The sequence below is a fragment of the Stegodyphus dumicola genome, chromosome 10 (assembly GCF_044657685.1).
Source record: "Stegodyphus dumicola isolate Sdum_Otavi_A_Nest chromosome 10, ASM4465768v1".
NCBI classification, from domain to species: domain Eukaryota; kingdom Metazoa; phylum Arthropoda; class Arachnida; order Araneae; family Eresidae; genus Stegodyphus; species Stegodyphus dumicola.
In genome coordinates this window covers 134,356,808-134,381,266 of record NC_140777.1, presented here as the reverse complement: position 1 = coordinate 134,381,266, position 24,459 = coordinate 134,356,808, and the positions used below count along the sequence as shown (strand labels likewise).

General features: G+C 32.4%; 1 protein-coding gene across 7 annotated transcripts in view; it reads left to right on the top strand.

Moving 5' to 3' along the window:
* LOC118192450 (plasma membrane calcium-transporting ATPase 3-like) overlaps window positions 1-24,247 on the top strand; it is a 480,953-nt gene extending 456,706 nt beyond the window's left edge. For 3 of the 7 annotated variants that reach the window (XM_085825569.1, XM_085825567.1, XM_085825566.1), the window contains exons 17-20: window positions 2,056-2,267; window positions 9,237-9,527; window positions 13,725-13,823; window positions 16,762-24,247. In XM_085825569.1, the coding sequence (XP_085681695.1) occupies window positions 2,056-2,267; window positions 9,237-9,527; window positions 13,725-13,823; window positions 16,762-16,968 (809 nt within the window). In that variant the 3' untranslated portion in view covers window positions 16,969-24,247. Of the gene's footprint in view, window positions 1-2,055; window positions 2,268-9,236; window positions 9,528-13,479; window positions 13,584-13,664; window positions 13,824-16,761 lie in introns of those variants that run through there. The other 4 variants (XR_015043552.1, XR_015043551.1, XM_085825568.1 and 1 more) reach the window with 4 other exon arrangements.
* The last annotated feature ends 212 nt before the right edge of the window (window positions 24,248-24,459 follow it).

Genomic DNA, 24,459 nt, shown 5'->3' with positions numbered 1-24,459 from the left:
AATAAAACTTTTTTGTAGAATATTATACTATAATATTCAGATATAATTTTAAAAAAGCAGTACAAATAAGAATTTTAAGCAAAAACTTTCAAAAATTCATTTTTTCAATTTTAGTATTTTTTACTTATTTATACCAATAAAAAGCATAAAAATTGTAAGAGAAAATTGTTTGTTTGAATTTTTCTATTAATTCAGATTTAAAATATTATTTTTTAAAAGAAGGAGATACAAATTTCCTTACAGCATAGGAAAACCCAAACAAATATCCAGACCTGAAAGGATGCAACAGCTTTATAATTATTTAGAACATTAATTATGCCTGATAAACATGCTAAATTTTTATAAATCAATCTCAGTTTCAAAAATAAAAATATCTAAAAATTCTATTTTGTGAAATGAAGTGCTATCACCAGCTTTTTCTTGAAAATTATACTCGCAGCATAGTCTTCCGGATGTAGGCAAGGTGACAGCCGGCAATACGCCAAGGCAAGTTAAATTAACACAATAATTAAAAGTATGCATGAGATCTTTAAGAATCGAAAACTGAATTTTACTGATAGTGAAAAAATAACTTAAATATTGAACTTATGGAGAAGTCGAGAAATTTTGTAATTGATAGTAAGTTTGAATAATTATTGGGTACATGTCAGCTAAACGTTACTGTCGGCTTTGTGTCCTATACAGAATATTTTAAATCTGAATTAATAGAAAAATTCAAACAATTAATAGAAATTAATTAATAGAAATTAAAAACATGAATTAATAGAAAAATTCAAACAAACAATTTTCTCTTACAATTTTTATGCTTTTTATTTGTGTTGACAGTTAAGTATCCCGTAGCTAAATGTCTTGACGGCTAACTCTCTGTGTCAGCAAAATGTCCTGTCGGCTAAATGTCCTGTCGGCTAAGTGTCCTTGTCGGCTAAGTGTCTTGTCGGCTAAGTGTCCGTGTCGGCTAAGTGTCCGTGTCGGTTAAATGTCCTGTCGGCTAAATGTCTTGTCGGCTAAGTGTCACTGTCGGCTAAATGTCCTGTTGGCTAAATGTCCATGTCGGCTAAATGTCTTGTCGGCTAACTGGTGTCGGTTAAGTGTCCTGTCGGCTAAGTGTCCGCGACCGATTTTGAACAGCTTCCTATGTAAACATGTGCAAATAGCGATATTCTGCATCGAATATTACGTCATATTTTTGTTTCGAAAAGTATGGGTCGTACAGATATGCATTACTTTTGGCATTTTTAATGTACTCCAAATGAGGAAGTTGCAGTGCAGAGTTTGTGTGGTCTTGATAGGACAGCCCGTAAAGACAAAGAAATATATTTTTAACTCACTCTTAAAATAACGCTGAAATCATACCTGCAATAACCAAAAATACATTATTTGTTGAGTTTAAGGAGATACGTTCGTGCCTTGTTTAACGAACGTTATCCGTTCTGCGATGATGTCTATGGTGGAAGCTATTTTCTCTAAGTTACTATGTGAATAATTTTTATTTGTTCCTGAAAACGGTCCAGAACTGCAGAACACCGTTAAGTGTTTCAACATAGCACCAGTATCGGAACTCCAAGAGTTTATGAATTTATTAATTATAAAAATAATCACGTCCATGCGGTATATTAAACAGAAAAAAGCGAAAAAGTACAAAAACAGGCTTGCAATTGATTCGCTCACATTAATTAAACAAAACACTCAGTTTGGATTCATCTTTTGAAATTTTTCTGAAAAAAAACTCTTGTACAATGTAGCTTCCAATCCATACCTGTGGAAGGTATGGAAATACCTGTTCTAGATTCAGCCTCTCTTCTTTCGACTAAGTACGCTAACTTCCACGTGAAGCAATGTAGCTTCCACTGTGTTCACGTAACGACAACGCTTTGACAAAGTTGAAATGAGTGCCAACTTATTTTCAATAAATGACAATTTCTTGCATGTTCGAACTGATTTTTAATTTAAATTTCTCTAGTTTACTATGTTCAGAAGGTATTTATTCATGCAGTCTTTCTGAAGCACACTCCGTTATAACCTAATCAATAACGGTACTCTTATTTAATCATCTAGGGCACCGCATCTTCGACATCGACTCGGGCATGTACGCGCCCTTACATTCTCCGCCTACGCAGCACTTCACCATCATCTTCAACACTTTCGTCATGATGACCCTCTTCAATGAGATCAATGCTCGAAAAATCCACGGAGAGAGGAACATCTTTGAGGGCCTTCTCACAAACCCCGTCTTCTACAGCATTCTCGTTGTCACCGCCGCCGCTCAGGTACGTCAAAAATTTGGGTTCTTATAATTTTTGCTGCAGATTAAGCAGAAACAGATGAAACCATAGAAATGTGCTACTCAGTGATTTTCGAATCATAACGTGTAAAATGAGCGAATTAATTAGTACTAAATGATTAAATCTGTTTTAATCGTAACAACAGGAGAATTCTGCTTACTTGAACGAATTCATAAAATTTGCTGATATATCAAATCCTTGCCTATTGTCATGCATATGTTCCAGCAAGAAACTAACTCATTTCCCGGCTAGCACGCTGGCGTGCCAGAGAGTTTTCTCGTTCACCCTCGGCCGTCACATATTTGTGCTAGTCTCTTGGACCGTTTTAAAAACTAACTTTTGCCACAAGATGGCATTGCTTGTCCATATAGGATTTAAGTTGCGTGTAGATTTGACACTCTACTCGAAATGAGAGAAACATGAGTCACTTGGCAGGGGAAAGAAAGCATAATGTAAACAAACAGGGGATCGCCTCTTTAACTCGCCACGTAATATAAACATTTGCGTTCCCGATAGTTCTCCGAATCCTTTTTTAGTCTTTTTTCCCTGTGCTTTGCAGGGTCTTTTAGGGTTACTGTGTGAAGTTCTGCATCGCTTTGTGTTCTTCCCTTTAAATTTTAGAAAAACCTTCACTGCAGCTTATTTTGGCGAGAAAACGGTATTTATCAGATGAAAGATATACTCGCATAGTAAATGAGCCAATTAATGACATAAATTACAGTGACGATTCATTTTCTAAAGTGATATTTCTAGTGATTCTGATAGAGGCATTTATCAGAGATTAAGCTGAGTGCCTGCCTTCCACTTTCCGTTAAAGATTTTGTTACTTGTTCTCGTAAATTGTCTTTCTTGTACTTTTTGTAATTAGTTTTGAAGTTCGTTAATGTGTTTTGTCAACTAAAGCTTCGCAATAATTTGAACAGCTCATTTGAAAATTATTTTTAATTTAAGCAATTTTCTTAATATATTTTCATGTAAAGTAAAGAAAAAAGACTATTGATTGCTAATTTTAACGTATATGATAGCTTAATTAATAGTCTGAACTGGTACCAAAAATGACGTTTCGACTTAAACTCTTTTTAATGATTTCTTTTCTAAAGTTAAGACTTACTACGACGCACCCGTCCTGTGGGAGCATTTCTTTTGACTCTCCTCCGTCCCGAGAGAACGTCTTAAACAAAGGCGCGCAGTCTGGAAATGGTTAAGGAATGCAGTGATTAAAATTTTAGTTGCCCAAAGACAATCTTGATGATCATTTTTATAACTGCTAAAATATTTCTTGAAATATATATTAATAATCTTTTTAAGTGCGCAGTTTTAATTAAATGCATTAAAAAATTGAAAAATAATTTTTGAACTATCATAACGTTCTTGGTTATATATGACTAAAATTAACAATGACGGATTTGATATCAAAATTGTCAAAGAAAATTAAGCTGAACTGAACATTGCCATTTTTATTCTATCACTTCTATCGTTCCTTAAAATTCCGTTAAAGATACAATATAATGCTTTTACGGAAATGCCACGCTTTCATTTTTAGCCACATATGACCAAGAATGATGAATATCTAAAAAAATATTTCTTGTAATTTCAAAACATTTGATTAAAACCATGAAACCATTTTCATACCGTCAATATATGCTTTTATATATACTTTATTTATTTATTTAGCCCATAAAAAGGGGAAAAACATTAAAATATATTTTATATTTAAAAAATATTAATATAAAAATAATCTTAATAAATAAAAATATTAAAGAGACAATCACTACCTCCGACAATCAGAAATTATTCCCTGTAAGCATAGCAGTGATATGGGACATTACTTTTCATACAAAACTTTTGAATCTATCCAATAACATAAGATTACATTCTGTTGATTTAAATCTCTTTGCAGTTTTTATTTAAAATTCTATCATTGTTAGCAGGTCCTCGATTATTAGAGCCAGTAGATTGATTTTGAGGAAATCCCTCTAAATTGATAATTTATGTTAGGCTTCCCAAAGAGACATAATTTGAAAGATTACGTTTTTATTAGTCTAATGGTAAATTCTATTTCGCTATCTGCTAAATAAAAGTCCTGCTCTTTAACCATCAACTGAGCAAGTAGTTAATCAGAAACGTCACTATGTGGATTTGAATTTGCGGTTTCGATTTGAAGTTTACCTCGTAATAATAGTTTGCAAAGATAATCTTTTTTTATTTACTTTTTCTATTTCCATACTGAATTGTTAAATAAAACAAATTTTCAGATAGTTCAAAATTTAAAGCGATATTTAATACAAAATAAATTCAGTGGCTTAAATATATAGTTCCTAATTGAAAATGGCGGCATCAGATCTTATTTTCCTCAGGTTAACGACGACTTGATCGCTGTGTAACCATATTCAACTAGACACATTCACAACATCAAGCAACAAAGAATTCACAACAAAAGGAAATTTCTAAACAATAAAAGGAAATTTCTAAACAATAAAATGAAATTTCTAAACGAAATTTTCACGAGCCAGTTTTAAGCTCATGCTCGACTTCATAAAAATGCTTTTCAAGGACTGCATTAGAGGATGAGGCTTGTATTTCTTCAGATTTATTGAAAAATGCAATAATAACAATATATGATACATTAGAACGTTAATTTCTCGAACAGTTGACACCGATGCGACTTTTCACCAGCAACGAACTCTCCCCCTCTAAGATTTTTTTCTGCCGAGTTCCCGGGGTTCGAATTCTAAGTGCAAGGTCGCCAAGTTTGGCCCAAATATACGGTCTACTGGAAAGTTCTGTCCGTTTCTGGAATAAAACAAAATACAAATTTTTCATACCGTCAATAAACTTTATTAAAATTATATAATTGCCATTATTATTAATGACTTCTTGACAATTTGTATATCACATTTTTGAAAAATGATGTAACTTTTGATACGAAAAATTTAACTGGTGCTTGTTTGATATCTACTTCATTTTTGAATTTTTTGCCCTTCAAAAAATTTTGTAAGGACAAAAACAAGTGATAGTCAAAAGGTGCTAAGTTCGGGGAATGTGGTGTATGGGACAGAATTTCCCAGCCTAGTTCTGCAATTTTTTTGACGCGGCCCCAAAGCAGCATGTGGCCTGGCGTGATCATGATGCAGTACGATGTCCTTCCTTTTGAAAATCGCCGGCCTCTTTTCTTGGGCTGTTGTCTTTAAATTGTCTAATTGCTTGCTCATAGTAGCCAACAACAATGGCCTCACTATCAAGCGGCAGGAAAGAGGGTGTCCACAAGGCTCTTGCGCCGGTCCGTTGCTCTGGATAATCACCTTTAACTCCATACTACAACATGAATGGCCTTTGCACACAGATATTATAGCATACGCCGACGATGTAGCCCTTCTGGTGTCTGGCCGCACAAGAGATGAACTGGAACGGAATGCCACAGAAACCTGCTCGATATTCACGGACCTATGCAATAAACTTAAGTTAACCATCTCTCGGCAAAAGTCCGCAGCCATCGTAATTCCACGTCCTGGCACAAATCCCACAAGACGTCCATGTATAAAGCTACTGGGCAAGAACTTAAAAATAACGAAGACGATTAAATATCTAGGAGTCACTTGGGATCAAAGACTCACCTGGTTACCGCATCTCCAAGAAATACGTACAAAAACATCGACCATCGCAAGGAAAGCCAGGCAATTTCAAAATTTCAAGGGAGAAATTGGGGACAAAACCCCCATATCAGGAAACTATTATATCTGACAGTGGCAGAGAGAATAATTCTCTACGCAGCAGTCATATGGGCACAACCAATGAACAGCCGAAAGACCAAGCTACTGACCACAATTCAACGGCCGTTTGCATTAAACATCTGCGGAGGTTATCGCACAACAGCGTCCAGCGCCGCCACGATACTTGCAGGCCTGCTGCCATTACACATAAAGGCAGAGGCAGAGGCTACCTATGTACGAATCACTCATCACAGACATGAAGCCACATATGCAGGAATTACGTTCAGAACAACAGACTATGAACTCCCTGGCAGTGTGCAACACATCCACCCTGCCATCAAAGGTAGAGGGATCCATGTCAAAATCCAACATCAGCCATCGCACTCCAGACAACGCACTTCCTGTGCGATTACACAACTGTTCACTGATGGATCAAAACATGATCAGGGAGTGGGCTGCGCGTTTGCTCACTACGAACATGGCACACTAGTAAAGGAATGGAAAGGACATCTCACTAACAGCAATAGTATTTTCCAAGCAGAGGCACTAGCAATATTGAATGCGCTACGACATGCCCTCAACCTTTCCCTTACCAATGCGACTTTTTACACAGATAGCATGTCAGTGCTACACGCACTCAGGGATCATCACCACGCTTCACCCATCATCATAGATATACAGTAACTTTTACGCAATAATCATCAAGCCCGCTTTAACATGGTATGGGTAAAAGGACACTCCGACAACGAAGGGAATGACGTCGCAGACCGACTGGCTAATGAGGCTGCCAACAACATCCACGCTCAAACTATAAGTGCCCCTACCCCCGTCTCACACCTCAAGAAAACTCTGCGTAGCATCTGTAAAGAAAAGTGGCAAGAAGAATGGAATAGTGGCGACACAGGGAGAAGGACGTATAACTTCCTACCAAAGGTAGACACGGAACGTCTTATAACAATAGCCCCACTGACACAGTACATAACGGGTCATGGCCCATTTCCATCTTATTTTATGCGTCATGGCATCTCAGCATCTGACAATTGTGTCTGTGGCATGCTAGGTTCTCCCGAGCACTATCTATTTGACTGCAGTCTAACAACAAACCACCACTTACCACATCCAACGAATGATAGAACACTTTACTATCGTTTCATAATCAAACACCCGCCAGCTATAAGGAGCATCTGCGCAGTTGTACAGCAAATCAACGCCCTAGGACAAGACATTTGCGAGCCACAGTAGCATGGTACTGCAGACAATGTACTCAACTATTAGATATTCGCAGTATGTACACATTCTGTAATACACATTCCACATTCAATTTCGAGCCTCGTGTTAACATCTGCTTTCAATAGCCACCAACTTGCAGATATAATGTTACTGACATGTTTATCAGTGTGAAGCACTGGGCACCCAATGGAATGATGTGTTATCGTAAATCGAAATATATAATATCCGTACAATGCACGAATGTAGTGTATGCAACGAAATATGTAATTCATGCAACAGAAGCCCCTAATGAAAGTATGTACATTATGTATTATGGGAACTGAGCATATTTCCGCACAGCACTACTGCTTTACGCACACCTTACTATGTCTTATATGTTTCCTCTGAGTGTAATATTTGCATTTATGTGCTCTACGTGTTTCCATATGTATTCTATGTGTCATGATATGTATTTTCGTGTGTGTTTCTATGTCTTTATGTTACGTAATTACGAGTGTGTTTTTATGCTTTTACGTTTAATTTTGTATATCTATGTGTTTCAGCTTATATGAGTGTTTTAATGTTTTAATGCTATCCTTTATATTCTTTCTAAGTTACTTTGTGTTATTAACAACGTCCTATGTAAAAACTACCCGACATCTAGCCCCTGTATGGCCATGTAAACTCCTGGTGCAGCCTCACGGGGCTCCAGCGAGTTGCTTCTTCGAGATAGTGGAGGACGTGGGACATATGCCTGTTTACCTATGTTATACGTCAGGCGTCCCCGTCCTCCGTCACCTGTCACCTGACAGTACTTCTCCCAATTGAGCTTTTTGTTTGGTTTTAAAAGCTCATAATGTACTGGTCCTCGAATGCCCCCACCATATACACAACATTCTCTTTATTCAGGGTCAAATTTGGTTTAGAATTGGGAGGGCTAGGTTTTCTGGGTCCACAATATGCCCTTACGATGTTTCTATGGGTGATCCACTTTTCATTCCCAGTTATCATCCGGTCCAAGAAGGGCTTCATTCTGTTTGGAGCAAGCAGAGATGTGCATATGACGACTCGATCATCCAAATTCTTCTGACTTAATTCATGTGGCATCCATCTTGAATATTTCCACACCAATCCTATCTTCCAAATATGGTTCGAAATGATTTGAAGAGCTGAATTAAGCCTTTCTGCGATCTCCGATGTTGTCACAAAAGGATCTTGCTCCAACATGGTCGTAACAGCACCGTCGCCGAGCAAAGATGATCGCCGAGAACGAGGCTTATCAAAAAGTTCGAAATCACCTGTTCCAAGTTTGTCAAACCATCTTCTGCTTGCCTTGTAAGAAATTGTACCTTCAACAAACACTTTCAATAAATTTCTACATGCTTCTGTATCATTTATTCTTTGTTGAAATTCGTATAAAATACAGTGGCGTTAATGAACTTTATCAGTGGCCATGGATACACTATCGCTCCACACGTAAGACTAACGTGAATCAATTTTGGTTTAGTTAACTTGCTACTTCAGTATGTATACATTACGCGATAAAAATAGAGAGTCGAACATACGGCAAATGAACATGTGCTTATGTGTCGAAAATTGTTGTTATAAAACGGACATAACTTTCCAGTAGACCGAATACAATTAAAAGCAGCAACAATACTTTTTCCCTTACCAAGAGCCATGTAAAAATTCAGGTTGCGTATATTTTTATTAAACGATATAATGTGACCAAATTTGTTAAAATCTTAAGGTTTAATAGTCTGCAGCAAATAGTCAAAAGATATTTAAAAGTGCACGCTCTTTTTCCCCCTCCAAATTCTGCTTAGGAAAAAAAGGTGAAAAAGTGAAATTTTACTGTTTATTAGGCATATTAGATCTACTAGATATAATAGCTGCACCAACTGTCTTACTCTTTTTCGTTTTAATTTACTCTCTTTGGCACTCAATATCTCAGTTTTATTTACCGTTCATGTAAAGCATGTGTATATCTTTATTAATACCAGCAATATCTTAAATTGCTCATTGCCTTCTGCAGGTTGTAATTGTTCAGTTTGGAGGCCGGGCTTTTTCGACAGCTCCTCTCTCTCTGGACCAATGGCTGTGGTGCTTGTTTTTAGGTGCCGGGGTACTGGTGTGGGGCCAGTGCATCACCTCCATCCCCACAAAGAAGATCCCCAAGACGTTCACGTGGGGTTCGGGCAACCCAGAGGATCTCGACGCTGGAGGATCTTTGGTGGAGGACACATCCAGGGGTTCAATCTCTCAGGAAGTGAAGAGAACGGGACAGATCCTTTGGATCAGAGGACTCACACGCCTTCAAACTCAGGTAATTGTTGTGCCTCATCCTGCATTCTATTTGTAGTTTAACAGTCAGTATAATTTTTCAGATATGCTTTGAATACTCATAAGCACATTAGTAACAAATGAAAACATTTATAGTGTCATAAATAGTGAATATGTCATGGACATTTATTGTAATAACTAAAGGTAGTCCTTAATCTATAAAGAAGGTATAACATTTCTGCTTAGTTTTTAGAAGCAAACATTTGTAAATCTAAATATCACTGAGATGGCGAATACTAAACGCTGTTACTACGTAACATCACATGTGTGCTGTGCGGGATACCTAAAAGCAGTGTGAGACAACTGAAAGAAAATACAGTGTTTACATAAATGATTTTTTTTTTCTCAAATTAATTTTTCACACTAGTGTGAGGTTGCACAGAAACTATTTTCCGACTAACGAATATTACAAGTAGTTTAATGATTTTACGCTTTGGGAAAAATAACTTACAGTACAGTAGGCCATACTTTTAATAATGCATGTTACACGTTATTACTATTGCAAAGATTATATATTATTTAACCATATTTTGTGTAATAAGCTCATATTTTATATAAAATAAAAAACAATATAAAAAAATCTGAAATGTTTCAGATTTTAAATTCGTCCAAAGGGGCGTTTTTTAACATTTTGTGTGTTACCTTTCTTTTCGCATTTAAAGCATAAGATCCAGTTCAACAGCAATGTCGCAAAATAGTTTTAAAATGAGCATATCTTTAGAATTTTCCATACAGAGACTCGCGCGCTGGAGATAAAAATGTTTTTTTCTGCACAACGTTGCCATTGCTCGTTTTGAAATCCTTGAGTATGTTAATCGAAAATTCGTTAGAGTTTTACAAAATAGGAAATCGATAATAAACAAATTTCAAATTTGATCTTCCACATGCCCATATTCGTTTGAGGATTACGTCATTCAAAATTCGATGGCTCTATGTACCGTTATTTTATCACAATGCGATACATATCTTTATGCAGATTCTTTATTATTTAATTTCTTCAAATATAATGCAGGACTCTAACATTTGGTGGCAACAGTTTGAAAAGTGAACCGACATTTATAGGAGTCCGACGCAAAATGCCAAAACGAAAGTAATAGTCCTTCGAGACCCAACTCCTTTTGGACTAATAAAAATTAGTAATTAAATGTATAAATTATCGTAATCCTAATAATTTTTCTTCAACTATTATGTTCCACTTATCGCTTGAAGCCAAATATTCAGTATGACTTTGATTTTAAAAATAATGGCAGCATTTGTCATTCTACGAAACTGGTGAAATCCAGTACTTCTTAGTTAAAGCGCCCCCTACTCATATTTGGCGTTTTAGATTTTCACCAAGACCAAGAGCAATCTGTATTTGAACCGATTTCGCTTAGATAGTCCTCCACGAAGGCATCCTTAGGCATTCCTTCTCTTAGGTAGATAGCCCTCGAATGCGTTGCCCTAATCAAGTAAACCAAAAAAACCGTATATTCATAAAGAGGTCCTCGGTTTTTCAGAAATTCAGTAATTCTTGAATTTCTTTTAGTCTGCAATTCCAGCCCTAAAGTCACAACATAATGGCTTGACTTTGTTAGAATGACTTTTAAAAACCGCGTATGCTTTAAAAAATATCAAAATGTCTTAAAAATTTATACATTAATTTCAAAAATTGTTTTTGATTATCTGATAATCAATATTCAAGATAAATTTCATGCTGTTAAGTCATCATCAATAAAACAGATCCTGCAGAAAACAAGAAATTACATGAGAATCGTAAGAATGACAAATAATAGCAAAAATCTCCGTAATCTAAAATTCTTCATAAAAATGCAAATCTGACGCTAGAAAGATATTCATTAGATAATCATTATGAGAACCATATGCACATTTTATAACCAGCAAACATTCTTTATTTAGTATTCTATTTTGAAAACATAACTAAAAGAAAAAAAATTTTTATGTAAACCGAAGTTAAATTTAAGATCCATTAAATGAATAATGGTATTGTAAAGGCATTAGGTTTTTTTTTTAAACTGGAGACATGAAAAATGAGCAATGCCTCTTTTGTATACGTGCGGAGTGTGATACCGTTACATCACGAAGGCACGCTAGAAGAAAAGAAAAAATACCTTATAGTATTATCATAATTAACTTTTATTTGATACTGTTCCATAATTTTGCATAGCATCTTCAGAAACAAAACAATAATGTTCATTCAAGTTCTTGCAATTTTCTTTTAATTTTCACAATGGAAAAAAAAAGCCGCATAAAGTGGATTACGCCTTTTAAACAGGAAAAAAACCATGCCGGGCGCAAATTCTGAAATTAAATTTTTTTTAACTTTTAAACATATCAGAAAGAAAGTTAATTTAATAGATTAGGGACTGCCTTTTTTTTTTTCTTCATAAACTCTGTTCTCCCAGCCCTTTCCCGATACCGTTTCTCCCTTGCCCTTTTATCCCCAAAATATCTGAAAGATTAATACCTGAATTAATCTTGAATTCATAGCATGGAATAGCGGTACATGAACCAAGGTATATTTTGCATGTTATTGTGATCCATTTTTGCATGTTTTTATGCTTTGTCGTATTCATATTATATCCATTTTTATCTGTGATTATTAAATTTGTATTTGCTTGTGGCATTTCGATGTATTCTGTTGAAAGGGCTGTTTTATTTTTCAGTGTCTGCAAACTTAAACCATGGATCTGATGTATTGTGAGACACGCAAATGTTTAAATTTTTACAAAGGCCTTTTAGTTTCTTCGATTTTACAGTCTGTTTTTCCAATCACGCGTTTTATTCAGGCAATACAAGATTGCTTTTAGATATTGCTTGAATTGGCATAGGATCTGGTTTAAAAACCTATATTAACTTGTGTTTTAAAAATGGAGTTATAAAACATTTAAATAAAACCCCATATTAATTAGATACATTACTTACTTTTCATGAAATTATAAGAATAAGATCGTTTCATTATTTATCGTTATTTACAGAGGAGATCGTTATGTATCAATATCATTTCTGAGAAGACTGATTTTTTTTTTTTTTTTTTTTTTTTTTTTTTTTTTTTTTATGTTGTTGTTGTTGTACAGTTTCCTTTATTTTTCTCAGCACTGTATCAAATGTACATTTTGTTGTATAGTTCAAATTATCCTTTTTGGAAAACGTGGCCTTTTAGATTTATTATTTTTAAATTAAAAATATTAATTTCCTCATATTAAAGAAAAGTGTTGCTAAATAAGTAATTTCATCTAAAATTCTATAGAATACTTTTCCCTAACAAATCTGTCTGATCAAAATCTTCCCATAAATTTATAGCTACAGTAAAAAAAGAGATGCAAAACAATTCTGTACTAGGCATGTATTTAAATGACGTCAGAAACAGCCTTTATTTACTGTAATACTTTATTTTAAAATGCATCAATTAGATAGATGTATTATCAAAAAATAAAATAAAGATTCAAGTTATAAAGAAGTTCATTTATTGCTTTGAAATTACTCTGTTACAGATCGGTTAAATTCGAAATATAAAGATATTATGTTTTGCAAAATGGCAACATTCTGAGAACTTGTTATGCTTGAGAAGAATAGAAGATAGATAATCTTAACATTTCGGACAGTTGCAACTCTTTCCGAGAGAAGGGAACGATATGACAATAGTAGTATAGTTTAATATAACCTAACGTAATTGTCCACAAATTTTGGAGCTTTTAACTCCAAAAATCTTATTTTCCCAGAAGATAATATGTTTCGGGCTTTTATTTTCATAAGTAAAGTTTCGTAAATTTCTAAAGTTTAATATACATTTTGGGCAAAATAAAGCTTCTTTACTGTTGTGTCAGGATGTTATTAACGTTCATTTTCATTCAACGCATCTTCGTGAGGCTCACAATACCTCAAATCCTACAAAGCAATTTTTTTTTTTTTCAGTTTTCTTTTATTTTTTACAGTTCTCGTTTTAGTTTTTGTGGTGATCCCTACCCTCTCCGCTCCACCACCAGAAGCGAGATGACACAGAAAGTGCCATAAATGTTTGGCGGTACTTGATCTAAAAGTGATATATTTTCCCTATTATTTAGCCATTTCTGAGTGACTTAATTGTTGAAAAAGTTATTGAAAATTTTGCTTTTTTTAGTATTTCGTTCATTGTTTGGAATAGCCCAACGACTAACCAGGTGCTGCCATTGTGTTTCAGCTTTCATTGCAATCAAGTGTGTCGTTGCAGGTGATTGGCGGGGAGCTGCAAGACAGATTGATACCAGTTCCCTATAGTAAAGCCGCTACCGATGAAGCGGTAAGTTTAAAATCTTGATTCCGGACGCATCCACGAAAACGACTATTTCTCCTTTCAGTAATTGATATTTCAGTAATAAAGGAATCAGCATATTTTAGATTTCCTCGTGAAAGAAGATATTTGTTAGAACATACTAATATCTAATGGCTAAAACTACAGCAAATTAATTTGGATCTGATTGAAATTGTCATCTACATACTCCTGGGCCATACCCTAAATTTCATATTAAAAGTTTTATAAAAATGTTCCTTAGACTGCATAAAAATAGTACTGGAAGAAAATATTTTCACTTGAAATTTTCATAAGATTTTAACTTGAGCTTCATTTTTATTTTAATTTTAACCTTTTGGTAATTTTGTACACATAAATTTTTAATTTTTGAACATTTTAATATCATTAGCCCTTTTCTTCAAATCTCTATATTCTTTCGTTGATGTGTATGGTCCACATCTGACATTGGGTATTTACTACTTTTCCGTTTTTTATCAACTTCCTTATGAATAATAACTGGTTTGCATTTATTTGCGTACATCATAATACTAGTATGTCACTAATATATGAGCTATTTCTTACTGAAACGCTGTATTAGCTTGTGGTGTTGCGTGGCCCCAACTTGCCCGCAACAATAGTAGTGACTGCTATATACTGGAAAATACACAAACTCTTAAGAAGGGTTTAACTCCCTTTTTATTCCACTTTAGAAGTTATAGATGCATTCACTTGACGCTCACAAACTACGCCGACCCGGCGGTTAAATAAAAATAAGAAAGTACAACTAAAAATGAATAATAACAAGTCACTACCTACGAGGCTCTCTAAACGTAACTAACTTAACCGCGTTCTAAGACACAGCTGAAATTTCAGCAAACTTTCTGAATAAAAAGTTGAAAGATTCAATTAACTGCCGAAGCAAGCACACAGGCCGAGACGCGCGGTTCTTAAATTTCTACCTAGCAAGCTTCACGTTCGTGAATCAAGAAAGCACACCTACAAACTCGTTTCTCTTCTATTTAACTCAAAAATACTTCTGCTGAAAATTTGAATACTTTGCGCGTTCTACTAAAATTTACATACTCTGGCATTGGCAATTCCAGGGGAAAGTTAGGCTTGACAGGAAAGATAGCTTAAAATAAATGTTAGTTAAATTATATATAAACCCTGCAAGCTGACTTGACCAAAGATAATCTATTTTTTATTTTTATCTTTATCTTATCTAATTTACACATTGTTGCTTTGTGCATGCTTTTTAATATATGCCATTGATTATTTCTGATTATTTTTTATTTCATCTTAATTACCATTAGTTAGATATGCGTATAATAGGTAGTTAGTAGGTAGTTAGATAGATAGATTTATAGACAGGTAGATAGGTAGATAGATTATGATAAAATAATTGATAAACTTATTTTCTGTAATGCTATGGATCAGTAATGAATAAAATTAGAAAAACATGAAAAAATAAATAAAGAATATAGGCTGAAATATATAGTCAACAATGTTTTTACTCCTTATTTATATTTCATACTTTCCAAAGCTATAAATCTATTATATTACAACAAGTGTTGTTAATAACCTTGTCATTATATTCTTCACCCTTAATTTTAAAAGCAAATTTTAGAGTAATTCGTTAAAAATTGATATTTTTCTTTAAAGGTCACTTAATTATTCATTTATAAATATGGACGTAAAATGTTCATAATTAAGGTTCACATTTTGAAAAGTTCTAACTCGAGGATCGTTCTAAAAAATAATTTTCCATTTAACATGAAAATTTCTATGGTAAAGAAATTTTGTTTAAACAAAAGAGTTGGTTGCAAATATTTGAGAGATAAACAGACAAATAAAGAGAGATAAATTGTGCTGCGACATCGTTGAGGATAAAGAAGAGGACTTGAATTTTGCATAGTACACTCTGTATTTGAGCAAAAGCTATTTCCTGTTACCGGTAAATACTCAATCGTAGAATGTAAAATTTCATTTAATACGTTGTAGATATGGATTGTAATGCTGGACTTGGTATGCACTGATTTGGTTTGCACAAAAGTTGGTTAGTGATATCATCACAAAAATTGGTTAGTTAGACATAGGATATCTAGGAAAAAGAAATCACATATTCGTGATTTCTTTTTCCTAGATATCCTATGTCTTTGAAGTTTAGATTACATATTACAATCTTTTACTAAATTACAGCTAATGATCTAGTTATTGTTAACATGTATTCGCAATAAAGTTGTAGAATCGGCCGAATTCTATGTGTATAATATGAAATGAGAATTTCTGTGCTAAGGACGCAGTTTCCATAAATTATTATAGACATTAACTTAAACTTCAAATATTTTTAAATCCACATATGTGATAAAATTATGTATTTTCACATTTATTTAATAGAACATGTGTTGTCTTCCAAATCGTTTCCGTACTTAAAGTATACGTGATATTATATTTACGTATCTGCAATTTATAAATTTCCTATTTATGTCATTGTCAAATTTTTCAGACATGATATTAATTAATTTATAAGCTCTCAAAGTCATAAAAAATGAACCCATGTAGACATTAACAAGAAAGAACTATTATAAATACTAATGCTCAGACATAAATTCAGAGCATTAAAACTTTTGTTCCTTTTAAATGGAGCAACTTATAACAAAAGATTTTTCTAATCATTTTAACTTCTCTTAATCTATACATTTCAATAAATATTTTGGATCTTTATATTTTACGAAGTTGATTTTAAAGCAGTACTTAATTGATTTCGGGAATCATACAGTTACCAAAATGAAATAACTAAGTCATACTGAAAAGCCCGTTAATCTTTTTGATTTCATGAATGAGTCGTATGTCTTTTAGCGATTCTTGTAACAGATGCATCGATCACATACTAAATTTATTCTGCATTCTATGCACATTTATTTGATTATGATCCACTCTTTTCCAGATTCGTGTGGTGAGTGCGTTCCGCAGCGGGATGGACTCGCGCAAGAATTCTACAACGGACGCAAGCGGAGCCCTAGGCCGCTCTGCCAGCAAGCGCGTTCCCCTCTTGCATCCCAACGCCACGGCCTCCACCAGCGCCGATGTCATCAAAGATGCAACTACCAGTAATGACAAGAAGAACTCCGCTCACAACGAAACCCCTGTTTGAATTACTAACCCTTTTCGCTCTCTTTTCCTTCTCTCTCTATCTCTCTAATATCTTCTTTTTCTCGTGCGAGGAGAAAGGAAAAAAAATCCAAATTTTTTTTCTGGCTGTCTCACTCGTAGTACTAGAAGACACTACTTAGCGGCCTCAAGAGCAAGCCGTTCGATCCGGTTCTGTAACACTGTGTGTGTTTTTATAATCCAGTAGAAGAAAGAGAAGACTGTAGAGAATATATTATATATATAAATATATATATATATATATATATAAATATAAAAATAAACAAGGGAAGAAGTTAGTTCCCATAGACCAAATAGATCATCGCTCTTTAGTGTGTTAGATCGTGACTACATAAACAAAAACATTGCTGAGGTTCAACAGTGGCAACTTAATCACGTGTACATTTGTAAAGTGCTCAACAACAACAAATTAAAAAGAGGATGTCGTTCGCTGTTCTGAAAATATCAAAATGGTGAACTGTGGTGATAGTCGCAGACACCTGAAGACTTTCTCGATCCAACTTTCCTCGTTCGATTTCCTTCAATGAGTGCTGTCGGTGCCCATTGCAAACGTCCGGTGCCACTCTTTGACGCATCGAGATTTTGACAACGAGTTACAAAGCCAACAAATAAAAAATTAAAAAAAACTCCATGCCAAGTTCCTCTTCTTCGCTTTATGTTCTTCGAGCTGCAAGGAGGACGAAGAATGCGATGGAGACGACGTCGAGGAAAGGGTGGTCAATAATTAGAAATCTCTTCCACTAATAAATACCCTTAAATTCATCGGTGGCTATCTAAATGTTGGGCATGGAAACCCATTTTTAGATATTGTAAATACTTTAAAAACGCCGACCCGCTAACTTAACTATTAGAACCGAATTTGCAGGATAGAGGTGAAATAATAGATTGGTGGTGTTTCAAAATGAACCGAGTGCTTTCTTAAAATAGAAGTGCAAGAAACACGACCAAATACAGTTTTCTGGCCTCTTTAATTTTTAATTAGAATTTTAAAGCTTCAACAAGAGTTGCGCTCTGATGTGGATTCTGTCAGTTTTATATCTTAACCCTTGTCAACGAAATACTCGCGCATGCGCAATAGAATTTATAGTTTATGTAAATCAGGAACGTAAGTCATGCAATTTTTCGAATGTACGGTATCGCTGCGATGCGTAGTTAGAATGTAGGATGCAGAGGAAAGGGGGTCATCTCCCATTCTACGTAGATGTAGCTTTGCAAACAACGGTGCTGTAAAGTTGGAATACAGGTATCCCTTATATATAAACCACCAGATACTTAATTGATGAATATCAAGTACAACTCATGAATTACCTGAGAAATAATTTATCGTATCACGAAAATTAAATTTCACAATACCTTGATGAATTTTAGGTGCACATATCAAAATCAACATCTGAAAATAAAATTAATGTTACTATATTATGTGTAAATACATGCGTAGTAAATATATGGATAAAGAAAAATTGTATAAAAGTAGATTTAAAGATATAAAACTTTTTAAAATGCTCAAAAAATTTCAAAAAATTTTACTGCGCATTTAAAAAGCAATTCATAGGGAGAAAACTGAATAGGAGACAAAGTAAATATTTTTAAACTTACTTTTAGAAAATTAACATTTCTTAACCTATTTTATCATTCTTAATTAATCATTAAAATGAAATATTTATTGTAGAATACCGAAGTTCTAATATTCCTGCACTTTCTCACCTAGCATTATCTTCCTTAACTTATGAATGTTATATGATATGTTAATATGAGAATCATATTTTTTAGACACGACAGTGAATTCGAAAATATATACATGCTTTACTTGGTATGCAAACCTCAAATTATATCATTTATGGTTAAGGTTCTTCAACAAACGTAAGCCACAAGTCGCAATTTTCAGTATGATTGATTATATATTTTAACTCGTTTGGAGTAGTTTGAAATCTTTAATTCTCAAGGATGCACTTTTGGGAAGCTTTAGGAAATTGGATAAAATCATAGCTTTATATTGAAGTCTCTTGCATTCCTTGTCTAAAATCCTTTTTTGTCAATTAATATATGCGTATTATTTGAATGTTTTATTACTGAGAAAGATCTATGTTCAAAAATAAAAATGTATGTCAATTAATTTATTAATGTAAATAAATTAATTAAAATACATTGTAGAAAATTACATAATAAAAATTCATTTATTAATTTTCACATAACATAGGGATACCTGTATAGTTAAAAATTTCTTAATTTACGGTTTACGATTTCAGTTACTTCTACTCTTTAAAATAACTTACTCCTATATTATACAAGTTTAATATTGTCAAAACGTTTGCTACAAAGCAAATGTATAGAACTTTAATACTAAAGAATTTGTAAATATGTCATTTGTAGTAGAATAAGAAAACAAAATCGTGTCTTGGCGTTAAACAAATATTTAACAATTTTTCTATTAAATGCAACTAACAGGGAAAGATCGGAATCGAAGTCAAAGAGATAACATCGCTTTCTCTTATATACCTCTAATCATCAGTATAACTATACATAAGCAGCGTCATAAATCCTTGCACGGCATATCATTTTTTGCTGCTTTCTCAAATAAATGAGAAATTTTTTTGAAAAACAATGTAAGACAAAAAGAATTATTGAATGTTCTCACACATTCGGACAAAATATTATCATGCTTTGTACAAAAAATAATATTGCATTCATCGAAATGTATATAAGAGTTCGTCTTAGCAAGTCCTTAAAACATTCCTTATAAATGCAAACCCATTAAATGCTTAGACGATGTGGTGCTGTAGTTGATTTTTTGAAATTTAGATCAGGTTTCATAACTGCATATCGTTCACGATGTATGAAAGCCATGTTTATAAATTATGGTATGCATTTTTAGTTCCTTTTTAGCCTTATCCAAGCCGAGATATTTTGCATAGACATTATACAGGGCTTTTGGCCACTTTTAGAGAAGGTTTGATACAATCATTCTTCCTAATTCGCTCGAAATTTTGCAAGATATTATGAATTAAAGCAGTATGTGCAATATTTATTTTCACTTTCAATCCAAAATTATATTGTTTACATTTTAAGTTACAAACTTTGAATTATATTATTTAAGTATCGTTACAGTGTTTCAGTCTGATGATTCAAATCTTAACACATTGATCTAGTTAAATGTGATTATTAGATTGAAACCTTGACCTTAATCTAGGATTTCGTGGTATTGTAGATTTTAGCTACAAGTAAATGAATCGCTTAAAAGTTTTTGACATGTTCCACATTAGAAAAATAGAACGTAAAGAAAACTTCCCAGTTATGTTTCTGAATTCCTTGACCTCATATTTGCAGCGTAAATTGAATTTCGCTGAATGAATAAATTTTTAAAAAAAATTTAATAAAAAAGAACTGAAATTATTTTAAAACAACGAACTTTTATCAAAGAAACTTTCTTAATGTAATATAAATTAATATTGTTGGAGAAACTCCTCGGGTAAAAAATTTTAACATTGTCTAAATTTCCATGTTTCAAAATTCATGGATTTTTATATCTACAAAAACAAGAGGCGAAATATAAATCACTATTCCTCATTTTAAGATGTAATTTTTGTATTCTGTAATTATAAATTCAGAAAGCTTGGTGTTTTTTAATGTTAGACTCACGAAATCTTGTTGGAAAAGTTGTATTTTGATTAATATGAAAATTTAGAATATAATAATTTAATCACTTTAAAAGCGAGCAAATTTTAATACGAAGGAAAATTTTCCCTAAATTTATATATTTCGAAAACTTTTATTGGTATTAAATTACTACATAAAGAATAGAAAACATGAAAATGGGAAATTTTCATATTGAAAAATAGTTATTCATTTTTTGAAGAATATATAAAAATCCCTGCGTCGTCTCCATTCATTCTATATATATACATATATGTTTCCTCCAGAATTTATCAAAGAAAAAAAAAGTTTTTTGTGTCCTCTTCCTCCTTTTTATCACGGGACCATTCAGTGCGAATTCTTTTAGTGTTGTTTGTTTGCTTTTTTTTTCTTTGCACATGGAATGGAAATTTTATTTCATTGATTTTTGTTGTATGTGTGTGTATGTCTTTACCTGCTTTGCACTGGCGGCTTTCAATAAAATCATTGCATGAGTGTTTCCCAAATTTTAAAAATAGTCTTTAAAAAATTTTTTTCGAGAAGTTTCTGGCATTCCTTATAAAATTTTGTATCTTAGAGATTATACGGTTAAAAATTTGCTCATGAAAACTTCATATAAGCAAGTATATGATATTTAATCATTGTTATCGTTACTTACCGCAGACTTAAACAAATTTTATATTTATTAGTTAATTCAAACTATACATATCAAACAGAGATGAGGAAATAATACTAGCGAGTATACTAATTAACCCAAAAATTTAACTGAGAATGTTTATATGCCCATAAGGGGTAAAGTATAGTAAGTATCTATAATAATGTATAATGTTTCACACAGACGGTTAAACAGTAAACATGCAGATAGAATCACTGCATAAATTTCCCACTTTTCATATTTTAAAAGAAATAATAATTAAAACATATTACTTATATTTATAAATTTTAAAATACCTTATTTATAACGAAAATAATAATTAATTTAATAGAAAGGCAATAAAAATTTTATTTAATTTGAACTCAAGTCACCAAAGAAGAAATTAAAGCAAAAATGACTGTATGTTTACTTACTGTACACTTACGAAAAAAAATCTCAACAGTTTAAAGGCACATATATATATATATATATATAAAAATTGGTACTTCAAAGTTCGAAATATTCCAAACTAACTGTTACTAGGAATAAAAGTTCTCAGATCTTTCTCTGTTCCATATTTTTCTGAACAAAATGGGAAGATCTATGTAATTCTTTAACATTTGTAAAAGCGTATTAATATTTAAGAGTCTAAACCTAAAATTATATTCATAAAATAATAACTTAGTATGTAAATAAATCTGCATTGCAGTTATAAAAATGATTTAAATGGCAAACTTATGAAATTTATCGTTTTCGCAAATTTTAGTATTTAAATATGTTTATATAGAAAAGTCAGCTGAACTTTTAATTAAATTTAAAAATAATTAAAATTTCAGTTTCAGCTTTTATTTAAATTCCTTAAAAGAATAAATACTAAATAAAATTTGCTACAGAAATCACACAGTAACAAATTTTTTAAGGAACATTTTTTGATATTTTTATGTTTTTATCCACATTATCGTAAACAAATTAGAATTCCGGACTTATTATTCGTAATGAGGTGGGCATGTAAAAACTTTATGTGAGGTATTTTAGTTTTCTGTAACGATTTCCTGATTTTCCTTCATTATCGTATATATATACATATGTAAAATATTTTAGGGAACACAGTTTTAAAAAGAATTTTAATTAAATGATTCGCAACCATTTAATTAAAATATTATTTGTAATATTTAATTTTATTTGTAGATGTAAGCCCAATTACGTAAAAACACATGCTGATCATGGCTACTGTTGGAAATTTTTTACAGTGAACTGATAAGTTATTGTGCTTGATGTAAGAAATCTTTCCAATTTTAAAATAGTATGCTTAAGTTACATAGTGCTAATTATTAAACACTGCCAATTTTTGTATTCGTCTGTTAAAGCTATATATGGTATTTGTGCATGAAGTTTTAGCATACATTAGCATCCTATACGTAATAGATATCATTTTTTGATTTGTATTCTACAGTTTTCTGAATGTTATATTTCCTTTTCTATGAAACTATAATGATGATTTAGTCCTTGTGAGACATTATAATGATAATAATGTAAAGTACATAAAGAAGTGTTTTCGAGGTGTTGCTATAGCTTATTACTGCATTAATGTTTGCCTTGGTATAAAAATAAATCTTTGGAGAATTTTTCTCTGTCCTGACACTGATAATATTTAAGTCAGAATGTTGTAAATGTATGTTGAAGTTTTATTTTATACGAAATGATTAAATTTCGTATTTTCCCAAAGTTATGACTGAAGTTCTAAAGCTTTTCACTCTTTAATAACTTTTGATTGAAAGGGTAAGTCTGAAATAGATTCATCGTTCTACGAAGTGAACAAGTAACGTACTTTAAGTAACATATTGTATACCATTAAACAAAATATTAAAATATTTAATACTCAGGAACAATAAATCAACGTCATTAATTAAGAAATAATAACATATAAAGTTTATTTTATTTTTTCTAACTGATACTAAATAACTAGTTTGAATACTATGTCAAAGAAAAACTTTTATAAAGCGTTCTTAGTCAGTTCAAAACTCAGTTTTAATTAGTTGCTTCAGATTTATAAAGAAATCTCTGTTCCTCTGTAATTATGCTCGTAAACCAAATTTTAAAAGGTGAAATTGAATAGTAAATTGTTTTACCTGTTTGTTTATTAATAAAATATTTTCGTTTATAATATTTTTTTTATTTTATTTCAACTAACCTTAAGTTTTTAACTAAAATTGTCATACAGCTTTCTTATATTTAATGCAATGCAAGCAGATCTTTTTCCATAAGTGAAGCTTTGCCAGTTCAGAAACAGACCAAAAGAAATTTTTGTAATATTATGTCAAAGCAGAAAAAATGAAATGAAGTACAAATTTAGCTCTTCTAATTATATTTAGGTCAATCGAAATATTTGCCCTTTTCATGCCGTTTACATTTCTCCAGTTTTGGCTTGTACGTATTAAAATACTTTTCTCCTGAAAGAAAATAGCAAACACGGAGTTAGAAATTATCTAATGTAACAAAATGTTCGAAATGAGAAAGGAAGTTGATTTAATTTCGCCTGATAAGCATACATTCGTTCAGTTCTTTTAATGTTGCAACAGCTGCTATTAAAGTACTATTATAAGCTGAAGAAATTTTAATATGTACATTTGATAATGATGTCATGGATTAAAATAAGCAGTAAGGCTAAATTGTTGGACTTGAAAACTTTGCTTGCCATTAACTTAAACCGAGTTTAAATAAATAAAGTTCAGACTATGAAGTCGTCCTTATAAGTAAAGATTTCTAATGCATCAACCTAGGTGCGCGAAAATAGCAACTCAACAGGAGGAGGGCCGCCAGTGTGGATTATGGACTTATAAATAATCTTAGTGAATAAATATTTAATTTCATGGATGTGTCCCATTGCTGTGCTTAAGTCATGACTACTATACAACGAGTTACAAGTTTTGAAAGAAAGATTGTGTAAGTAGTTGAAAGTATGCCAAAAGAATGGCTTGTTATTAAAGTTCTACTCTTACTTCTGACTGGACTTCTTTATTTCATTTTTGATAAATTAAGAGGCTACGAATTTAATTATGCTATAGTATCATTGAGACCACGATTAAGACTAATCGATAAATTTAAAGAATAACAGTATGCACAAAGCATGCTAATTCAAAGCATTAAAGAAATAAATGGGTATATAAAGAGTGCATACAAATGTAAGGTATAAGAATTATCTAAATTAAT